Genomic DNA, 18697 nt, shown 5'->3' on the forward strand with positions numbered 1-18697 from the left:
ACCACAGCAAGCCCGGAACCTCTCTTCTCCCAAAAATGCTACTGAATTTTTATGCAGAAAATGTTGCATCCGTTGCAGATTTATTGCTGATTTTCCCATTCACTTTAATAGGAAAGTAAAAATATGCAGGCATTGCAGGGGGCTCTGCAGATTTTGCACATTGGTGTTTCTTTGGATTTTTTCCAAAGAAACACCAATACTGCCATAAGCCAGATGTTGTCTGAGAGTCAACAGGGAAACGTGAAATGCAATACCCACATGACTTTTCGAGGTTTGTGTTTTTTCTGCCCATTTGCAGTTTTACAAAATTACAGCAAGGACTGTGGCCTTTTTTTTTTTTTTTTTTAAAGCAAACAGTGGCATTTTCCCTCTCATAGACTTAAACATCATTTCTGCATACATACATGTCCGTTTTTTTCCCTTTAATAGAAATCCTGGAGAGAGGAGCCATTGGCTCCCCACCCTGCCAATCACTCTTGTGGCCGCGGGCAGCATTGCGCCTCCATTCACAAGAAACTGCTCTCTCCTACTCTTCACTTGTCACTTGTGCGTTTACAGAGTGGAAAGGAGATGAGATGACTGTGGACTGCTTCAGCTGGGTGAGTACCGTATTTTCTGGCGTATAAGACGACCCCTGACTTTTAAGAAGTTTCAGGGGTTTGCCTTATATGACGGAAAATGTTAACCCCTGCCTTACCGCAGCCCTGCTGCTGTCAGGCAGGGGTTAACTGCAGGTAAATTATAAAAAAAAAACCCACACTGTTAACTCACCTCCGCGCATCTCCTGGCCCGTTCCAGGCACAGGGAGTGTGACTATCCCCAAAGCTCTCCCATGCAGCCGAGCGTCTCATCGGAGAAGCTCAGAGACGCCCGGCTGCCGGGAGAGCTTCGGGAGAATGACAGAGGCTTCGGGGACTTCCAGAGCCTCTGTCATTCTCCCGAAGCTCTCCCGGCAGCCGAGCTTCTCAAATGAGATGCTTGGCTGCTCAGGAGAGCACGTCACACTGCCTGCGCCGGGAACGGGCCCCAGGTGAGTTAACTGTTTTTTTTTTTATAGTGGTCGCCCTATACAGTGGGAATGCGGCCATTTTTGAGCTCACCCACCATATGTGGCGACCATACCCGGCATGTAATACGACCCCCGACTTCTAAGAAGATTTTTCGGGTTAAAAATTTTACTTATACATGGGAAAATAAGGTATGTTTTTGTTTTTTTAGTTACAGAGAGGTGATAACTTCAGGGAGGTGGGAAGCTAACTTACCATGGGAGGCACGGGAGAGGCTTAGCTACCAGGGGCATCACCTAAAGGGGGATGCCTACAACATGGGGAATACTACCAAATGGGGGGGCTAGCAGGGGGATACCTAATACAAGGGCATACTACTTACTGGCGGGTAACTAACCGAGGGATTATCTACAGGGTAATGCCTACTACAGGGTGGCATGGAGGATACTACCTATGGGGGGTAACTACCATTGGGGGACATAGAGGGCCCTAACTACTATATGGGAGCAGAGAGGGAACCTAACTACTTTATGGGAGCACGGATAGGCGTAACTACTATAAGGGGGCATATAGAATGCCTATATTGTATGTACAAGAAGCCAAAATATTTGGTAAATTCTGTGGAGACTACCTGTGGACAGGAGAAGAAAAGCAAAAGTTTGTGACTCCGATCAGAGAAGAGCCGACCCGTGAGTCACTGGATGTATCTGTAGTTTAATCATTTATATGGTGTGCAGAACCTGTGTACCATTGGTATCTACGTGCTGGTCAGGGTGTGGTGATGATAAATGTTTAATGGTATTAGTAAAAATGGTATTGGTAAACTGGATTTGTTCAATAACATTGTGATGGATGTTCAGGGCGGATGTTTGTGACCCACAGACTGTAAAAACCAGGATCCGCTACACAACCTTCACTTCATCTTATTATGTTATTGACATTTATTAAAAGTTTGTCCTCTCAGAAACTACAACTCCTAGCATACCCTAAGAGCTTTTTTAAGTGCAGGACATTCTGAGAGTTGTAGTTCAACTAGAAACTTGTCATTCACAATGTAGTACTGGACAATGATACAGATTGATTCAGGATGGAGCCAAGTCACTATGTCGTTTCTCACTGGTTCTTCATTGGGCAAATTTTCTTGTCCTGGGCTCCAAGAACCTCAGTCCGGCACTGCTTAAAATGGTATTCCCATAACATCTCATAACATGACTTTATCCAACCTCTGGGATCAGATCCTGAGAAAGGGGCTGTAGCCCTGACGGAGAACATCATTGGGGTGAGTGGCTATTCCTGGTCTGCGTGGCCGTGCACCCATAATTTTTAGAAAAGTAATAAAGAGACAGTATATCCTAGTAGTGGCACACAAAAACTCCAGCAGCATTCTGCAAGTGGTAAGACATGTGAATACCGTATTTGTGTGCAATTGCATATATGTTGCAGCCATGGCAGCGTGCATTTCATATTGCTTAGAGGTTCTGACAATTTTTGTTTTTGCATTATACCCTAGTAATATGCCATCACTATGAGATGGGAAGATAGCTATAGTGTAAGGCTATATCAGGCCATAGGAAAAAAAATGCAGCCGCAATCGAATCTATGAAAAACAAGCAGGGCCGCTGGCCCACCACAACCCTGTGTCCTGTACCTTGAAGATATGTGCTTTCAGAATGTGATGCCCAAGCTCTATGGTCTGTTGCCTGTTCAGCTTCCCCTCCTGACGAGAGAACCAGAAGGCCAGCAGGATATGTCCGCTCCTGAGGAAACACATAAGGTTATCACTTACATCCATCAGCGTCTCAGCATGGCAGTACAAGTCAAGCACCAAGCTGATGGCAAGACCATTAACACAACAGGGAGTTCCATTAAGACACTGAACCCTCCACTTCTATGCTGGGCTTGTACCCTACAGGATTACTCAGGTAACACATTCAAAGAGTCATTTATAGCTGAAGGAAACGTCTTAGCTATTCACCTTAATTACAGCATTATTTATTTTCAGTCATTAATATGTGACCTGCTGTGCTAAGCCATATATAGTTTCTGCTGTGTATATACATAGTGGGAAGGTGGTTCAGCATTGGTGTATTTATAACACAAACATCAGTCAATGCATCAGCTCCTCTCTTCATCATGTCATGTACTAGATGCTCCAGAAATCACCAAAAGAGGATGAAATCTACTGATTGTTGCCTTTACATTAAATGTCGATAATCAATAATCTGTTAAGTAACCAATGAGAAAATGAGGCACAGAGATATAATATGTATAATCCTAACGGAACTCTATGACTCTTACTGCAGTCACATGTGGCCATTGTGCTATAATATAAATGAGCTCCTTTTCACAGCTCTAAGATGCCAATGTAAAGCTGGCATACATTACAGATATCACACCAAAACTTGAGGTTTATGGTTGCTATGTAAAGACAGGTGTCTTGGATGACAATGCAATAAGTTTACTTATTAAATTTGCATTGATCAAGAAAAAATACTTAAATATTAAAAAGTTATAGCCAGTGAACCAATATGCAATAAATATGGCAAAAGTGAGACTGGTCCTTGGACCTATACTGGTTTAATCCATTTTCTATCTTTAATGAATAGTGACAGGTCTTGGAGCTAGGAAAACCTTAACAGCAAGCAAAGCCTGGTTGCAAAACAAAAAGGGTGAAGAGAAGCCCACAGGGACCACCGCGGTGCCTCCCTGTTTGGTTCTAGGCTGGTGCCTTATCTACTGTGTCACTACCCCAATGCCAAAAAATCATTTATGACTAATACTTTTTAAAGCGAATGTACCACTAGTAGTAGCATTTTTTTACATAAACAGACCGGCGTCGGAGCGGGGATGCCGATGCCATGGTTATTTTTTTGAACCGCTGTTTGGTTCCCGCTTGCGGCGCGTCATAAAGCACTGTAGCCGCGTCACAGAGTGGAGGGGACATTGTCACACTGGGGGCTGGTGGGCCCGCCTCCAGTGCTACATGCCCAGCTGGTGCTCAGTAACAGACCAGTGCAGTGCATGGGAACCGAACGGCAATTAAAGAAATAGACAGTGGTGCTGGCATCCCTGCACCAACGCAAGTCTATTCCTGTAAAAAACAAAAAAGCGATGTACAAGTGGTAGATTCGCTTTAACCTATTACAGGTTTCCTTATTTGTTTACTTTACTGAGGAAGTATCTTATTCTATGCGCTTTTTTATTATTTACTTTTTTATTGTTATGCTTTGTTTTACAGTGCATCTCTCTAAATATATATATATATATATATATATATATATATATATATACATACATACACACACACACTACACTATATGGGAGGATTTTATTATACAGTGCATATATATATATATATATATATATATATATATATATACATACACATATATACACACACACACACATACATTTACACACGCATACATATACACACACACTGCACTATATTGTAGGATTTTATTTTACAGTGCATATTATATATATATATATATATATATATATATATATATATATATATATATATATATATATATATATATATATATACACACACATATATAAACACACACACACACACACTATACTTTTCCATCACAGCCTAAATTACAGGAGAAATCAGCCCTGTGAGAGTGATCACTATTAGAGTCCTGTTAGACGCTCCGATCTTCGTATATCGCTGACCGCAAACAAACAACTGCTGTATAATTTGTGAGGCCATTGAACTACATTGTTATTCAGTGTACGCCCCACTTTTTACACAGTAAGATGTGTGGCTGGTAGACAATTTTAAGGCTAGCTCAAAAGATGCAATCCGCAGAGGTTGGGGCATTCTCCCGCTCGTCAGCTAATCGCTATTAATTTTACAAGGGGCAATTATCAGCTCATTATGGTTTCTAGTGATGCTCCTTGCCAATACTCAGCCTGTGTAAGAGGGCCTTTAGGTCTCCGCTGGCACTAGATAGACCAAGCAACAGCCTCCAATTATTAGCATCCCAGTGGTCTAGTAATTAGTCACCTGACCACCAGACCAATAGACACAATACTGTGTATGAGATAACAAAACTCCTGTTTAGTCTCTAGAGCCCCAGCAGTCTCTGACTGCTCGTCCCCTGACATGCTCTCAGAGATGCTTGTCTAAACAGTCAACACCTTTCTGCCACCTTGCTCCACACACCCTTCGCCAAACATGTTTGATATAGAAATGGATGTAGGAGTTATCTGGGATGGGAAAATAGTTTGAGGAGTATCCCACAATTGCAGGGTTGGGAATTGCTCATGTGATTCTAGTATGCACACACACACATATAAGTAAACATTCAATTCCACTTCCTAAATATTTGCCAGAAGAGGCCTCACCTGGGATCACAAAGAAACTTGGTTTTCTCTCCATCTTCTCTCCAAATTAACCATTCTCTAAAGGACGGGTGAACGAACATTCGGGTCAGATCCCTTCTCTTAATCAAGAACATGGAAAGGTTCTCCATACGCTGTTGAAAGTCCTCCCACTCCAGACCTCCATCCACACTACCTGCATTGATGGCCTGAAAGATGTGCTCATCCGTCAATGGGTGGAGAGAGGCCACAGCAACATTAAGAAGAGGAAGGGCCCTCTCAAAGGAGGATTGTGTGGGGAACCGCATGTTACACTGCAAGAGATATACCTCAGACAGTGACACGGGAACCACTTTGTAACTGGAGCTCTTCAGCACCAAGTAGCCCTTCTCTATGAGGTCAAATGTAAGCTTCAGATATAGGTAGGAACCTTGGCTCAAAGTCTTTAGGTGGGAACTAAGTTTTCCAAATGTGGTGTTGTCCATTTTTCCATTGAGTGAGATATTGTTCTGGATTTCTGAGCTGCTGTGTATTCGTTGCAAAATGTAGGCCTGAAGATCCTGATCTATGGCCTCATTTTCTTCCAGTCGATCCAAGAAAATCCGGTGAAAGGGAAGCAGCTTGGTGATTTCCTGATAGTGGACCAAAAAAATAATTGTATTACCAATTAATAAAAGAATGTAAAATATATAAAAATATATTTAAAAAAAAAAACGAAAAGGCTAGTGAAACCCCATTTATAATCTTGTTCCCCAAGAAACTGTTATTAAGATCACTGCAAACAAAAGAGAAAAGTAGTGAAAGCTTTTAGCAACATAGAGAAGGGTACAGAGACAAAGGGAAAACGTCTGACCCACCTGCAGGGTGGTCCTCACTGTTACAATGAGCTTTAACCAATGGGGGAATTTTCCTATCATCTTGCTTAAGAAGGACACAATGGTATCACCGTAGTCTGGCTTGTGGAACTCTGCTTCATTCAACCCATCTATTAAGATAATATAATCTTCATCTGGAATCTTTCTCTCTAAATGCAAAAGGAAAACAATATGTCATTAAAATGGCATTAATCATGAAGACTGCACAGTGTCCATGGCATCTAGGTGGTTAGTACAGGGGAGGGGGCTCCTCTGTCATCCCACAGTCTCTCTGTGAGGTGTTTGCAGGGTGCCAATGGACTGCTGTAGCAGCCTAGGGTCTAACAATGGTTCCTAGGTATACTATTTCAGGTCATCTAGCAGGTGACTTACTAACAGCCATATTATATGGCCTGACCCGCGGTGTATATGAGTGCTTAGCTGTTAGTGCCGCTCGCGGAGCTTATTACATGGCTCACTCTTAATGCGACCAGGGCTGTACGGATATCGCTAGGTTGTTCATGCATCTCTTTCCTTCTATCAGCATTCAGCAGCACAACTTTTATTACACGGAGAGATGTGCATCCAATGGCAGAGTATTTTTGACAGGTTCAAAGTGAGTGATCAGCCAATGATCTAGCACTAGCTCAACAGCTGATCACTGTCTCTATTACATAGGAAGATATCTACTTCATTTTGCATATAATCACTTTGTGTAATAGGACTTGCTTTTGGCCTAGCCAAACAGCTGTATGGAATAGCCTAACAGCCTGCACTATTTTATCGAGGCATCCATTAAAAAAACGTAAACCGTGTATTATGTCTATATAGTGTCATCCGTTAGATGTATATGTCAAAGGGGTTGGATCAGGAAATCCTCCTGATGGAAACCTTTATCAGATATTGTATATGCTAAGAGAAAATGGTATTAAGCTACTCGCACATGGTTCGGATACGCTACTGATTCTACCAGTGGGATTGCGTGCATACATTTGTAGTGTATTACAGCTGTTGCTGTGGATCTGCAGCTGCATATTTGAAATACACTGATTTTTTTATTTTTTTTTTTAAATCCCAGAGTAAATTGTGCAGCAGCAAATCACATTAATTTGCCACTTTGGAATGACATGACGATATGTTCTGGATTTTCTAAGAACCAGTGTACATTTTTAGGAGCCTATTTAATATTTACATAAGGCTAACACCATGTAAAAAAAAATGATTAATTTGGATAAAATAAATAGGTCTGCTATGGCTCAAGAAGAAAGGTCACTTACCTTTGTATAGATTTTCAAGTGGCTCCAGAACCCCCCTGCGAAATGATGCTGCTGGGTCTTGAACACAGGATCTTAGGCTAAGCAGACTCTGCAAATGGGGTTCACGTAGTAGCTGCTCCCGGTAAGCTACTAGTTGGGGGGCACGGCACAGCAAAGCAGCCACATTGTGAACAAATTCAGGCACTAGGCAGGTATATGCATTGTCAGCCTGGCAGTAGTGATACGCCACCACCTAAAGGAGGAAAACAGAGCAACATAGTAAAACTGTTAATTATTGTGGTCCATCAGTCCTGAGTGACTAAAGTAATATTTCACTGCTGTGACTTAATCAGAATTTTTCAGTTCTCTAACTCTATGCACCCAAACGCCTCAGTCCCCAATTATCATTTTAAGTGATGAAATCATCTCTTCTCTTTGTTCTAGGAGCTTCATAGATTATCACATTCAGCCTGTGACCTACCTGTGCTGCTATCCTCCGCATAGCTTCTTCTTGTCTTCTCCGCATTTCAGGAGTTCCGGGGCAGCTACCACTAGAGATACCAGAATGAGTCTGTCCTGTCTGTGCCAATTCACGATTAGCCTCTGAATCTGTGCAAGAGGAGAGAGAAGAATGATGAATAGCTAGGTAGAATAGTCTTCACAGTGTAAGGACCCCACTAAGCATGACCCCTTCTACATACATCTGTAAAAAAAGACTGGTTTCAATTGGACACAAGAAATAATTTCAAAACTTTAAGTCAATCCAATAACTTTTCTGAAGGTACTTGTGCAGACTTGCTTTTGCACGTTCATCCAGTTCCTACTGTACAATGCTGTATTTGATTAATATCAGTTGTAGTGTTGCCTATAATGTCATCCATCCTTCGATTATGGAAGCAAATGATGACTGAGTGTTTTTCTCACGGATGGGAAGATTCATCACTGTTCCACCACTGATACAATAATCGCTTATAAATGGCTTTCTAGCGACTGTGCAGACTGTTACTGCATCAGTGCAGAAGTGTGTAGTCTTGGTTTCACACTTGGTATTTTGGTCAGTAATTTTAGCCACAACCAAATATGGGTCGAAAACACAGAAAAAAACTCTCCATTATAGTTCGTATCTGGTCCACTCAGGAGCTTTGGCTAAAAATACTGGCCAATTCACAGAGGTTGTCTTGGTTAGTGGTAGGGTATCTTGCCAATTCATCTCTACTCTAAATCTTCAGGTCTTTGGTCTAGTTGACTGCCCAAAAAATTCAGAGGGAAAAAAAAAGATGAAAGATGGATGAAAATATGCAGGTATATATATAAACAAGACAACACGGATAACACTTAACAGTAACTCACGCTTTGGTGATGCATGGGGGCTGTCAGACGTGAGCTGCCTCAAGCGAGTCCCATGACAGCTAAGAGATACCAGCCGAGATATTATAGCAGTTTTCCCAAATCCAATATTGCCACAGATCACTACACCCCGATTCACACTTTCATCCTGACTCTGCAGTTGTGCATCTATCTCATGGAAGAGCCAATCTCGGCCAACAAATGTGGCATCTGTGGTGATACTCGGCACCTCAAACAGCAGTGGTTTCAAGGAAATGTCTGGCGGCCGGTAGGGAGCAAAGCGGACTGTAAAAGAGAAAAAGAAAAGTCAGCTTTATTATCACCTGATTCACTTTAAGGCTATGTTCCCACACAGTATTTTTGCTCCATATTTTGCTCAGTATTTGGCAACCAAAACCATAAGTGGATTGAAAACTCATAAAGGCTATGTTCACACATTGTTAAAATTGAGTGGATGGCCGTCATATAATGGCAAATAATCACTAATCACTGTTATTTAAATGACGGCCATCCACTAAATATTAACAGTGAGTGAACACAGCCTGTGTTTTCAATCCACCCCTGGCTTTGGTAGCAAAATACTGTGCAAAAATACTCTGTGGGAACATAGCCTAAAGGCACTATTGTCATATATACAGATGTAGCCAGGCTTATGGCCCTATTCCACGGGCCGTCTAGAGGAGCAAACGAGCGCTCTCAGCTGAGAGCGCTCGTTTGCTCCTCGTTCCCCGCTCGCTGCCGCCGCTATTCAACGCGGCGGCAGCGAGCGGAAGGGGCGGCGGGGGGGCTGCCCGGGTGATCGCTGATCGTCCGGGCAGCCCATAGGATATAGCAGCGTCTGCTGCCGACGCTCCTATTTAACGGAGCGACGGCAGAAGATCGTTGCTGTATCAGTCGCTTGTTTTTCAACATGTTGAAAAACAAGCGACTGCAATGATCAGCCGACATGAACGATGTCAGCTGATCATTACACTCTATTCCACGGGACGATTATCGTCCGTAGCGGCCAATAATCGTTCCGTGGAATAGGGCCTTTAATATGAGTAGTATCCAGGGTTAACTTGATCACAGTAACGCATTTAACTCAACTTTCTAATTGACTTAACATAGCTCCCTGACACAATTGCTTCGTCAGGGATCAAGTTAACCCTGGCTACTACTCATGTTTAGCCTGGCTACATCTGTATATGTATATATATAGTCATATATCAATATAGGCTCAGGCTATGTTCACATCACGTTTTAAGCCTCACGTCAGGCTACACATCGGGAATCAATGAAAAAAGAATGTATACTTTTGTGCGGGACTCAAAAGCGGGGTCTTCCACTCTTTGAGTCCCGCACAAAAGAAATATACGTCCGGCAAATGAACAGAACGTAGTCACAAAATGACTCTGTCCTGCCCATTCAAGTCAGTGGGGCCATCGGCTGCACGCCAGCATCCTTTTTTCAGTGATTCTCGACGTGGGGAATCACTGAAAAAAGGATAAAAAGCAGTGGTCACTTTCTTCCAGGAACAGCACCTCTCTTGTCCTCAGTTTGGGTGTGGTTTTGCAGTTCAGTTCCATTGAAGTGAATGGAGCTAAAATTTAATACCACACAAGAATGTAGTTGTGTTTCTTCTAATGCCAGATAACACCTTTAATAGTTAAAAGCGCCTCTATTCAGGATCCTCATCTCTTAGTCCGAATAGAGAGCATTTACTTAGAGTGTCTCTCTCTCTGAAGGACCTATCCTGTCCTGTACACAGATAATCCTCTGACTTGGACAATCCTTAGTGTTTGGAAGGATTCCTTAACAGACAAAGTGAAAAATCCCTTTAATAAAAGGATAAAATGTCACATCAATCATACACTGACCTCGGAGATCTTGTGGAGTGCGTGGTCCAGCAAGGGTCTGTCGTGGCATTCGTAAGGAGGTCCGCAGGGGTGTATGTCTTTGCTCGTCCAGGTATGCAAGGTCCTCCAGGTGTGCAGAACTAGTAGCTGTAGGTGTGAAAGGAAAGGAAATGGAAGGAAAGAGGAAGTGGTAGGCACAGGGTTAAAAAGAAAGGAACAAGTGACATATGGGCAAATCTATGATAGATCTCATACAGCCTTGTGCAAGACTTCACAGACTTATATGACTAGCTGAAGATGAATGTGGTTGGACACTAAGAAATAGTAAGAATACACAGACTGGCAGGTCCTTAAACTGTAGCAGTATTTGGAAAGATGGAACAGCCATGATCCTATCATGTAAAATGTGTAGTCTCAAGAAGAAATGTTATTATATGATGATGATGCACATGAGATGCACTTCACTAGTACAATTCATAGTCTGGGGTAGGAGAGTCCCTTAATAAGGCTGTGTCACTGTATGTCAATGGCATTGCAGAACATTAACGCTCGTCCCATCCATCTGCACTGCCGCATTCCCCTTGCTAAGCTGCAAACTCAGTTCCCATTTATAAAGAGTATCCAGGACCAAGCAATTTCTCAGGAACAAAACATTCAAGAGATTTGTGTATCTTTATTAACCTTTTTCCTGCCAAAGGGGACAGCAGAATAATTAACAGTAATGGTTCATTTGTGCTTGCTTCACTTCCCTCCCACCTTCTGCAGTCCTGTATCTTTCTCTTACTCCCCCTCACACCCACGGAAAGTAAGCAGCATTAACATTCGAGGCACATACACAGTGACTTGCCAGAACGGCGTTACCCCATTCAACTTTGAACTGTATACAAAAAAAGAAGCTCGCCGCAGAGCGACGAACGCTGTTTCCTCACCTGCGACGGAGTTGGGGCGGGGCATGAGGTAGAGTGGGATGGACTGCACGGATTGGGAGAGTCCAGTGTCCAGTCCCCTCTCAGGGATTTTATTTAAGCTGAAAGTGGAGGCCATTATATTCTCATCCAACCGATAAAGACTTGAATCCATTGACTTCTGGCTCTGCTTAACACACCCTCGAGAGCCAAGTTCCTTGTTGCTGTCTGCACCATACTTGGAACGGTCCACGTTCTCCGAGTAGCTGGTCAGGGTGGCTGCAGGTAAGTAGAGAGAGTCAGTGTTATCGCATTAAGATTTCACACGCATTGTTATTTTGACCGTACGTTGCTCCTCATCCTATGCAGCCTCTGTCCCTGTAGTATAACTGTTATACCTGCACTGCAGGTTGGTAGCACAGCACAATCCATTGGGAACCCTGCGGATGGAAATAAAAAGCTAATATGTAAGGCACACAGCAATGCGCATGGCTTTCATGTCTGGGTTCTTATCATTGACAAATTTACTAAAGAAAATAATGGGCCATTGCGGAATCTGACATATCGATTCATAATCTTCGATCCCACTCGGCAACATGAAGCTGAGAAGGGAATATTGTCATTCCTCTCCCCCTCCACACCGGCAGCAGGAGGTGGAGAGGCAGATCGATGGCATCTGAAGGCAGCTTCCCGGCTGAAATAACAGTCTGTGTGCAGTAAAGGACAGCAAACTGAGGCACAGACATTATACACACAAACCACGGACACACTGCGTACGTCAGTATATAAAGCAAAGCTAATAAAGGCATCATGAGCACGTCCCTCTAACCTTCTCCTGACGGGAGAGGCGCAGAGGGAGTACAGTACTGACATCCCACTACTACTGCACAATTCTGCAATATATCCACCCCTCTGACTTTATCCTAATACAAAGCAACCCTCTAAAAATCCAGATATGATTCATCAACTACATTTCTGTACACTAACAACCCCGTCTGACATCATTGTAATCCAACGCACCCTTCCGACATCATTGTAATCCAACGCACCCTTCCGACATCATTGTAATCCAACGCACCCTTCCGACATCATTGTAATCCAACGCACCTTTCCGACATCATTGCAATCCAACGCAGCCTTCTGACATGATTGTAATCCAACGCACCCTTCTAAGTCCCCATTCACAACACATTCCGGGTCTCTGTTTCTATGTCAGGCCTCTGTTATTAAGATGTTCAAATGTATTCCACACCATGCAAATGGGCCTTAAAGAGAACCAATCACCACACGTGCCTAACAGATGTCCTAAAACGCTCCCCTACCATCTATAGTGTGTCTTCTTCTGTAACTTTATATCCTGGAAAACAAACTTTTATTCTTATGCATGGGGTATAGCGATCCCTGTGAATTAGGCATCAGGGCTAATACAGGGCCATAACTTGCTCTGCGGGGTTGATTGACAGGCCCGTTGTAAATGCAATACCTTTTTTGACAGTATACCAATGTGTTACGGGAAAGCCCTGAAACAAAATGTGAATGAGGCCTAACCCAGGAATGATTATCCCTAATGAAACCAACTTAAATCAGCCTCACCCAGTGGCCAAGTCTAACGTTATTCTAATTCACTGCATTGTTTAACCCCTTAAGGACCGGCCAATTGTCACTTTTGCATTTTTTCCTCCTCGCTGTCTACGACCCACAACTCTTATATTTTTCCATCTACAGGGCATTTTTTTTCCATGTACTTTGTAATGGCATCTTTCAATCTGCCATAAAATGAATGACGGAACCCCCAAAATATAATTGATAATTTTTGCGTCAAAAAATGCGATTCCGCAAATTTTGGGCGAGTTTCATGTTTATGTAATGCAATTTACGGTAAAACTGACATTTTTTTCTTTATTTTATAGATCAGTCTGAACACAGCGATATGCGTATTTACTAGGTTTTCTAACATTTTACTATTTTTATTAGCAGTAAAACTTTTTTTTGCAAATCAGTATATTTAAAATGGCCCTTTTGTGACTCTTATATTGCTTCTATTATTTTTTTCACCTATGGGGTTGTAAGGGGCATCGTTTTTTGCGCCATGTACTCTAGTTTTTATTAGTAAAATTTTTTTCTAGATGAAACGCATTGATCGCTTTTTATTCATTTTTTTATACATAGAATGTAATAAAATAAAAAGCAATCTCTGCGTTTTTTTACTGCTTTTTGTTCACGCCGTTAACCGTGCAGGAAATATTGTTTTATTTTAATAGATCGGACAATTACGCATGCTACGGTATATTATAAGTTAATTAACTTTAAATTTTTATGTGTTTTATGTATAAAATCGGAAGGGGGGGTATTTTCACTTTTATTGGGGGAGGGGCTATGGTGCACTTTTTAAAACCTTTTATATTAATACATTAGATAGCCTAGCAGGGATCAGTGTAATCAGTGCCATCTTCTGATAGAGCCTGCCTGTGGCCCGTGGCAGACTCTATCAGAAGATCGGACTGCACGGAGGTAAGCAGCAGACCTCCGGCAGTCAGTCAGTGCGATCGGGACCCCCGCAGACACTATGTGGGACTCCCGATCGGTAAGTGTGACAGGAGATACTCCGGTCACTTACACTTAAACGCCGTGGTCGTGGTGCGATCGCAGCGTTTAAGGGGTTAATGACGGGCAGCCGCGCAATCGGGGCAGCCTGCCATTGTGGGTAAGGGCCTGGCAGCAGATAGCAGCCGATCCTCACTGGCTATGAAGCGAGCTCAGCTCCATAGCCTGGGACCCTGGCAAGGTGTACATTTACGCCCTCCTGCGTTAAGGCCCAGGCAGCAGGGGCGTAAATGTATGCCCATGGTCGTTAAGTGGTTAATCCAGTGCACCCCTTTGACATCATTCTAATTCACGGATGCTTCCCTCTGACAATTCTAATGATACACCTTGATATTACCCCAAACCAGTGCACGCCGCTAATATCCCCCCTCTGACATCATCTAATGTATCCCGATGACATCATTCTAATCAAATCATTTAAATCCGAGGTTGCTTCCCTCTGACAATCCTGATCTTCCCCTTGACATTACTATAATCCAGCTGCGCCATCTGACATCAGTCTAATCCAATGTCTGACATTTTTCTAATCTAAAGCAGCCCTCTGACAGCTCCGCAGTACAGACAGCCTGTAATACAGGGCACAGTACGGGCTCATTTACACATGCCAGCAGAGGTAAGTCCCACAGTATAAAGCTATTAAGAAGCAGGTTTATAATCATTGTAGCTGGAACCAGATCTCAGCACCGGTATATGCTAACACCATGGATATGGCATCAGAGTCAGAATATAACCCAAGGATATGTTTCTATAACCTCTACCTAACACACAGATGCGACCACTTATCTCTCCTCCGAACACATAGAACTTGTACCAAATCTCTGGTTATGTCCTAATGTATAATCATTACTTTTTATAATAATAATAAAAAACAAAGGCCTTGTAATTTCCAGGTTTTATAAGACAAAAGGTCAAAGCCTGTAACTAACTTTCCTACAAGGATGCATCTACACAGCCATGTTTATGTACAAGAAGAGGCAAACATTTCCGAGCACGTCAGGTCTGACATCTCCCGCTTCGATGGGTTAAAATACAAATTTCCCTCTATCAATGCAAAATAAAAGAGAATTAAAATAGCTGGGCGTATAAATTAATCTTATGCCTATTTAAGTGTGACAATGTACGCAAATTAGCCTCATGAATATGCAGATATGCGATGCCTGGTGTCATGCATGCCGTATGTCTTCAGCTGGTGAACAGCAGGAAGGAACAGGACAAGCCTCAAAATCACCAGCAACATCAAATGGTCCAGTGGAATTAAGATGATGGGAATAAAGATGAGGAAAGAGAGGGATACGGCGGTAACAAGTAAGGCGGCATCGTTTCTGCTTTGTTAACGAAACATAAAACAGTGCGAGAATTGTCAGAAAGAGGCGGCAAGATATTTGTAGACAGAAATGTATAACACCAGAGAAGAATGATAAAAGCCTCAAGATACAAAGGCAAAGATAGGAGGAGAGAAGGATCGGACATGTGAGGCCTTTTGTTATACCAATGAAAATCTGCCCACCCCACGCCCCACTGAGAACACATGCACACTCAGCAGAGTTGAGTGTGCACGTGTACAAGGGGACCAGAAGCAATAGTTTTTAGCTGGCAACTACTAAATGTGCTTGGTGTTCATACAGTGCAGTTGGCATTTAATCCTGGTTGAGGCACTCAAGTTACACCTAAAACAGCACTGTGTGAAAAGACGCTTAGGCTTCATATGCACTTATTTCTATATGATGGTTATAAGCCTGACTGGCACATATTCAGAATATATTCACATGTCGCAAAAGTTTTTGCCACTGCTTCATTCATTTGAGTAGCTTTAGCAAGAACAACATTGAGTAATATGGAATGGAATTTCTTTAAAGAAAAAGTTTGAACACAGCTGTAAGTTTCCAATTGGTTAGCCCATGTTTTTACTTTCTTGCTATACGCCACAATTCCACAATCCCAAGATAGGGATTTTACCACCTGGTTGACTATCTATACATTTCACTAAATGGTCAAATGGGGAGGAACATTATTGAAAAATGGGGTGTCAATGCTAGGTTCAGGTGGCGTTGGTTAGGAGCCTCATAAGCACAGGAATGATCTGGACAGGATTCACATCTCCTTAGCTCACTAATAATGGCCTCTGAGCCTAGCAATGCAGATAGCCAACTAATCAGTAAAACTCCTATATCACTATAATAACAATAAAAAATAAATAATAAAAAAAAAAAAAAAACACCACTGGAACCAGGACACCTTGAGGTCTAAAATGATATATCTGAGTGAGTGCAGGTCCTCTTTAAGAGGGCTTAGTTTTCAGCTAGGGACAAGGATTTTTGTACAGATTAAAAACAAACAATATAAAAGCAGCAAACAAGAATAAACAGCAACTATATATTACTGTAAAGTAAACTTATCCTTCTAATTAGAGAAAATGAATGAGACGTGGTAACATTTGGATGATGAAGTCCCAATTAAAATTCACAAGATGCCGGTATGTTTACTCTATGGATAGAGAGCTCTGACAACAAATGTACACAGAGATGGGCTTCACACTGTGCCCTCGCCGTATCCTCTCTACGCTATGTACATAAGGACTGAGTGCCGCAGCTATTTGTCAGTGGTGTTATCTACCGGTTATGCTGCATACACATAATGCGGTGGTGAGGCGGCATACAGGTGGCTCACAAATGTGCCCAGAAAGTTACTGTAAATAGGAGAGCTGGTCCTCAAGTGTGCAAACCAGGGCTGGCATCAGCACAGGGCTTACACTGTAGTGTAAGCAGGCTGAACATCAGAAGACATAGGAGACAGAGAAGGACCTGCACAGAGAGGGAAAAGGGTGAAGGACCTGATCACATGACCCAAAGGTCCTCAACCTTATAGTGTGGAAAGCAGCTGGACAGAGAGGAAGAGGGAGAAGACTGAGCTGTAAGTGCTGTGTGTCAGTGTCTGAGTGTGTCAGTCAGTCACTCAGTGTCTGTGTCATACAATGTCAGAGTCAATTTGCCAGTTAGTTTCTGTGTCAATAATGTGCGTTTGTGAATGTTAGTGGTGTCTCCAGTGATTGTGCATAGTGTGTGGATGATAGGTGCACAGTGGATGGATGAGGGGCCCGCTGAGGCTCTGTTGCCCAAGGGCCCACAAAAACCTGGAGCCAGCCCTGGTGCAAACTATTTAAGTGTGATGGTAATGTTGGTTTTTAATGTAGATGAGAAGCCTTAGTATCAAACATGGGTGAGATATGCAGCCATTTTCTTATTCTCCAGGCGTGTGCATTTTATGTATTGTGTCCTGTTTTTTTTTTGTGGTTTTACACTCCACCCAGTAAGACCCATATGTTACCAGTTAGCAGGAGGCTGTATGCATGGTAAGTACCACCTCTTTCTCCCAGTCTAGCTGGGTGCACACAAACTGAGCTTATAGACCTGTTGGTTGGCGGCTGTCGTCTCTGCTTGCTGTGTCTGTGGGGTGGTGCGGCCCTCAGGGCTTGGTCCTGCATCATTGGGGTTGCTGGACTGCCCCCCCTCCCGATGGGTGCTGGCTTTGCGGTGGTGGTGGTCACCAACCAACCCAGCACCATTCTTACAGTAGGAACTCATGTACAGTATATCAGAAGACCTGCATGTGGTACATGAGGCAATATTGTTTGATCAAATGATATTCTACCTTCTTATGTTGGTTTTTAATGTAGCTGAGAAGCTTTAGTATCAAACATGTGCAGCCATTTTCTTGTTCTCCGGGCTTGTGCAAACTATTAGTGCACCCCTAACATACATTTACAACCAGGCAGGTCTTAGAATCTAAGGCAGATTTGCCAAACCAAGCTATGAAAGTCTGTATGAAATGTCCTGATTATTAAGACTTGTGAAATCTACAGTGTTTCTTCCTCATCTCTATGTATGCATTCGGGACATACTTTATGATAGGCATCTATTCAGTTTACAAGGTGCCATAAAGTAAGCTGCGTTCTAACTCAATATAGGGAAAGAGAAAGTCACCATAAAGATTTATACAATGGGGATCCTCCCCAGTTTCATGCCGTTTACCACAGAAGTCGCACCATAAACCTTACATTACTCGGTACATATGAGACAAAACGGCCTCGGTAAGGGGTCAGTACTGGGTCTAAGGTGAATTGTTTTGCAGTGGAATTGCCTTTAAGTATTGAAGAAGTCATTGACTAGTAGCATGCAGGCCCTATACATATGTTCTCACCATAGATACAGTATATAGGCAACTGACTTACACTTGGAGATGTATCATCTTTAACCCCTTAATTTCTGGAGCTCAGATGACATGACTGTTAAGAGATACCAGCATGTTAAGAGATACCAGCAGAACTGGTGTCTCTAGAGAGGTTTAGGACCTAGATGTAGCAGATTATGTGGTGCTTGCTGTATATTTGTTTAAGAGAAGCAGGTTAAAGGGGCAATCCACATTAGTCCTCAATTTGGGTATGGGTTTTACAGCTCAGTTCCACTGAAGTGAACGGAGCAAAGTTGTAATACCACACATAACCTGAGGAGAGGTGTGGCACTGTTTCCGGAAGAAAGCAGTTTTCTAATCCTG

General features: G+C 42.7%; 1 protein-coding gene across 5 annotated transcripts in view; it reads right to left on the minus strand.

The window, feature by feature from the left end:
* TANC2 (tetratricopeptide repeat, ankyrin repeat and coiled-coil containing 2) overlaps nt 1–18697 on the minus strand; it is a 355778-nt gene that overhangs the window by 20940 nt on the left and 316141 nt on the right. For all 5 annotated transcript variants that reach the window (XM_069953551.1, XM_069953549.1, XM_069953550.1 and 2 more), the window contains 8 exons: nt 11567–11821; nt 10659–10784; nt 8803–9084; nt 7934–8061; nt 7474–7705; nt 6200–6366; nt 5367–5974; nt 2656–2764 (listed from right to left, as the gene is read on the minus strand). In XM_069953551.1, coding sequence (XP_069809652.1) covers nt 2656–2764; nt 5367–5974; nt 6200–6366; nt 7474–7705; nt 7934–8061; nt 8803–9084; nt 10659–10784; nt 11567–11821 — 1907 coding nt within the window. The remainder of the gene's footprint in view (nt 1–2655; nt 2765–5366; nt 5975–6199; nt 6367–7473; nt 7706–7933; nt 8062–8802; nt 9085–10658; nt 10785–11566; nt 11822–18697) is intronic.

The sequence above is a fragment of the Dendropsophus ebraccatus genome, chromosome 14 (assembly GCF_027789765.1).
Source record: "Dendropsophus ebraccatus isolate aDenEbr1 chromosome 14, aDenEbr1.pat, whole genome shotgun sequence".
Taxonomy (NCBI): domain Eukaryota; kingdom Metazoa; phylum Chordata; class Amphibia; order Anura; family Hylidae; genus Dendropsophus; species Dendropsophus ebraccatus.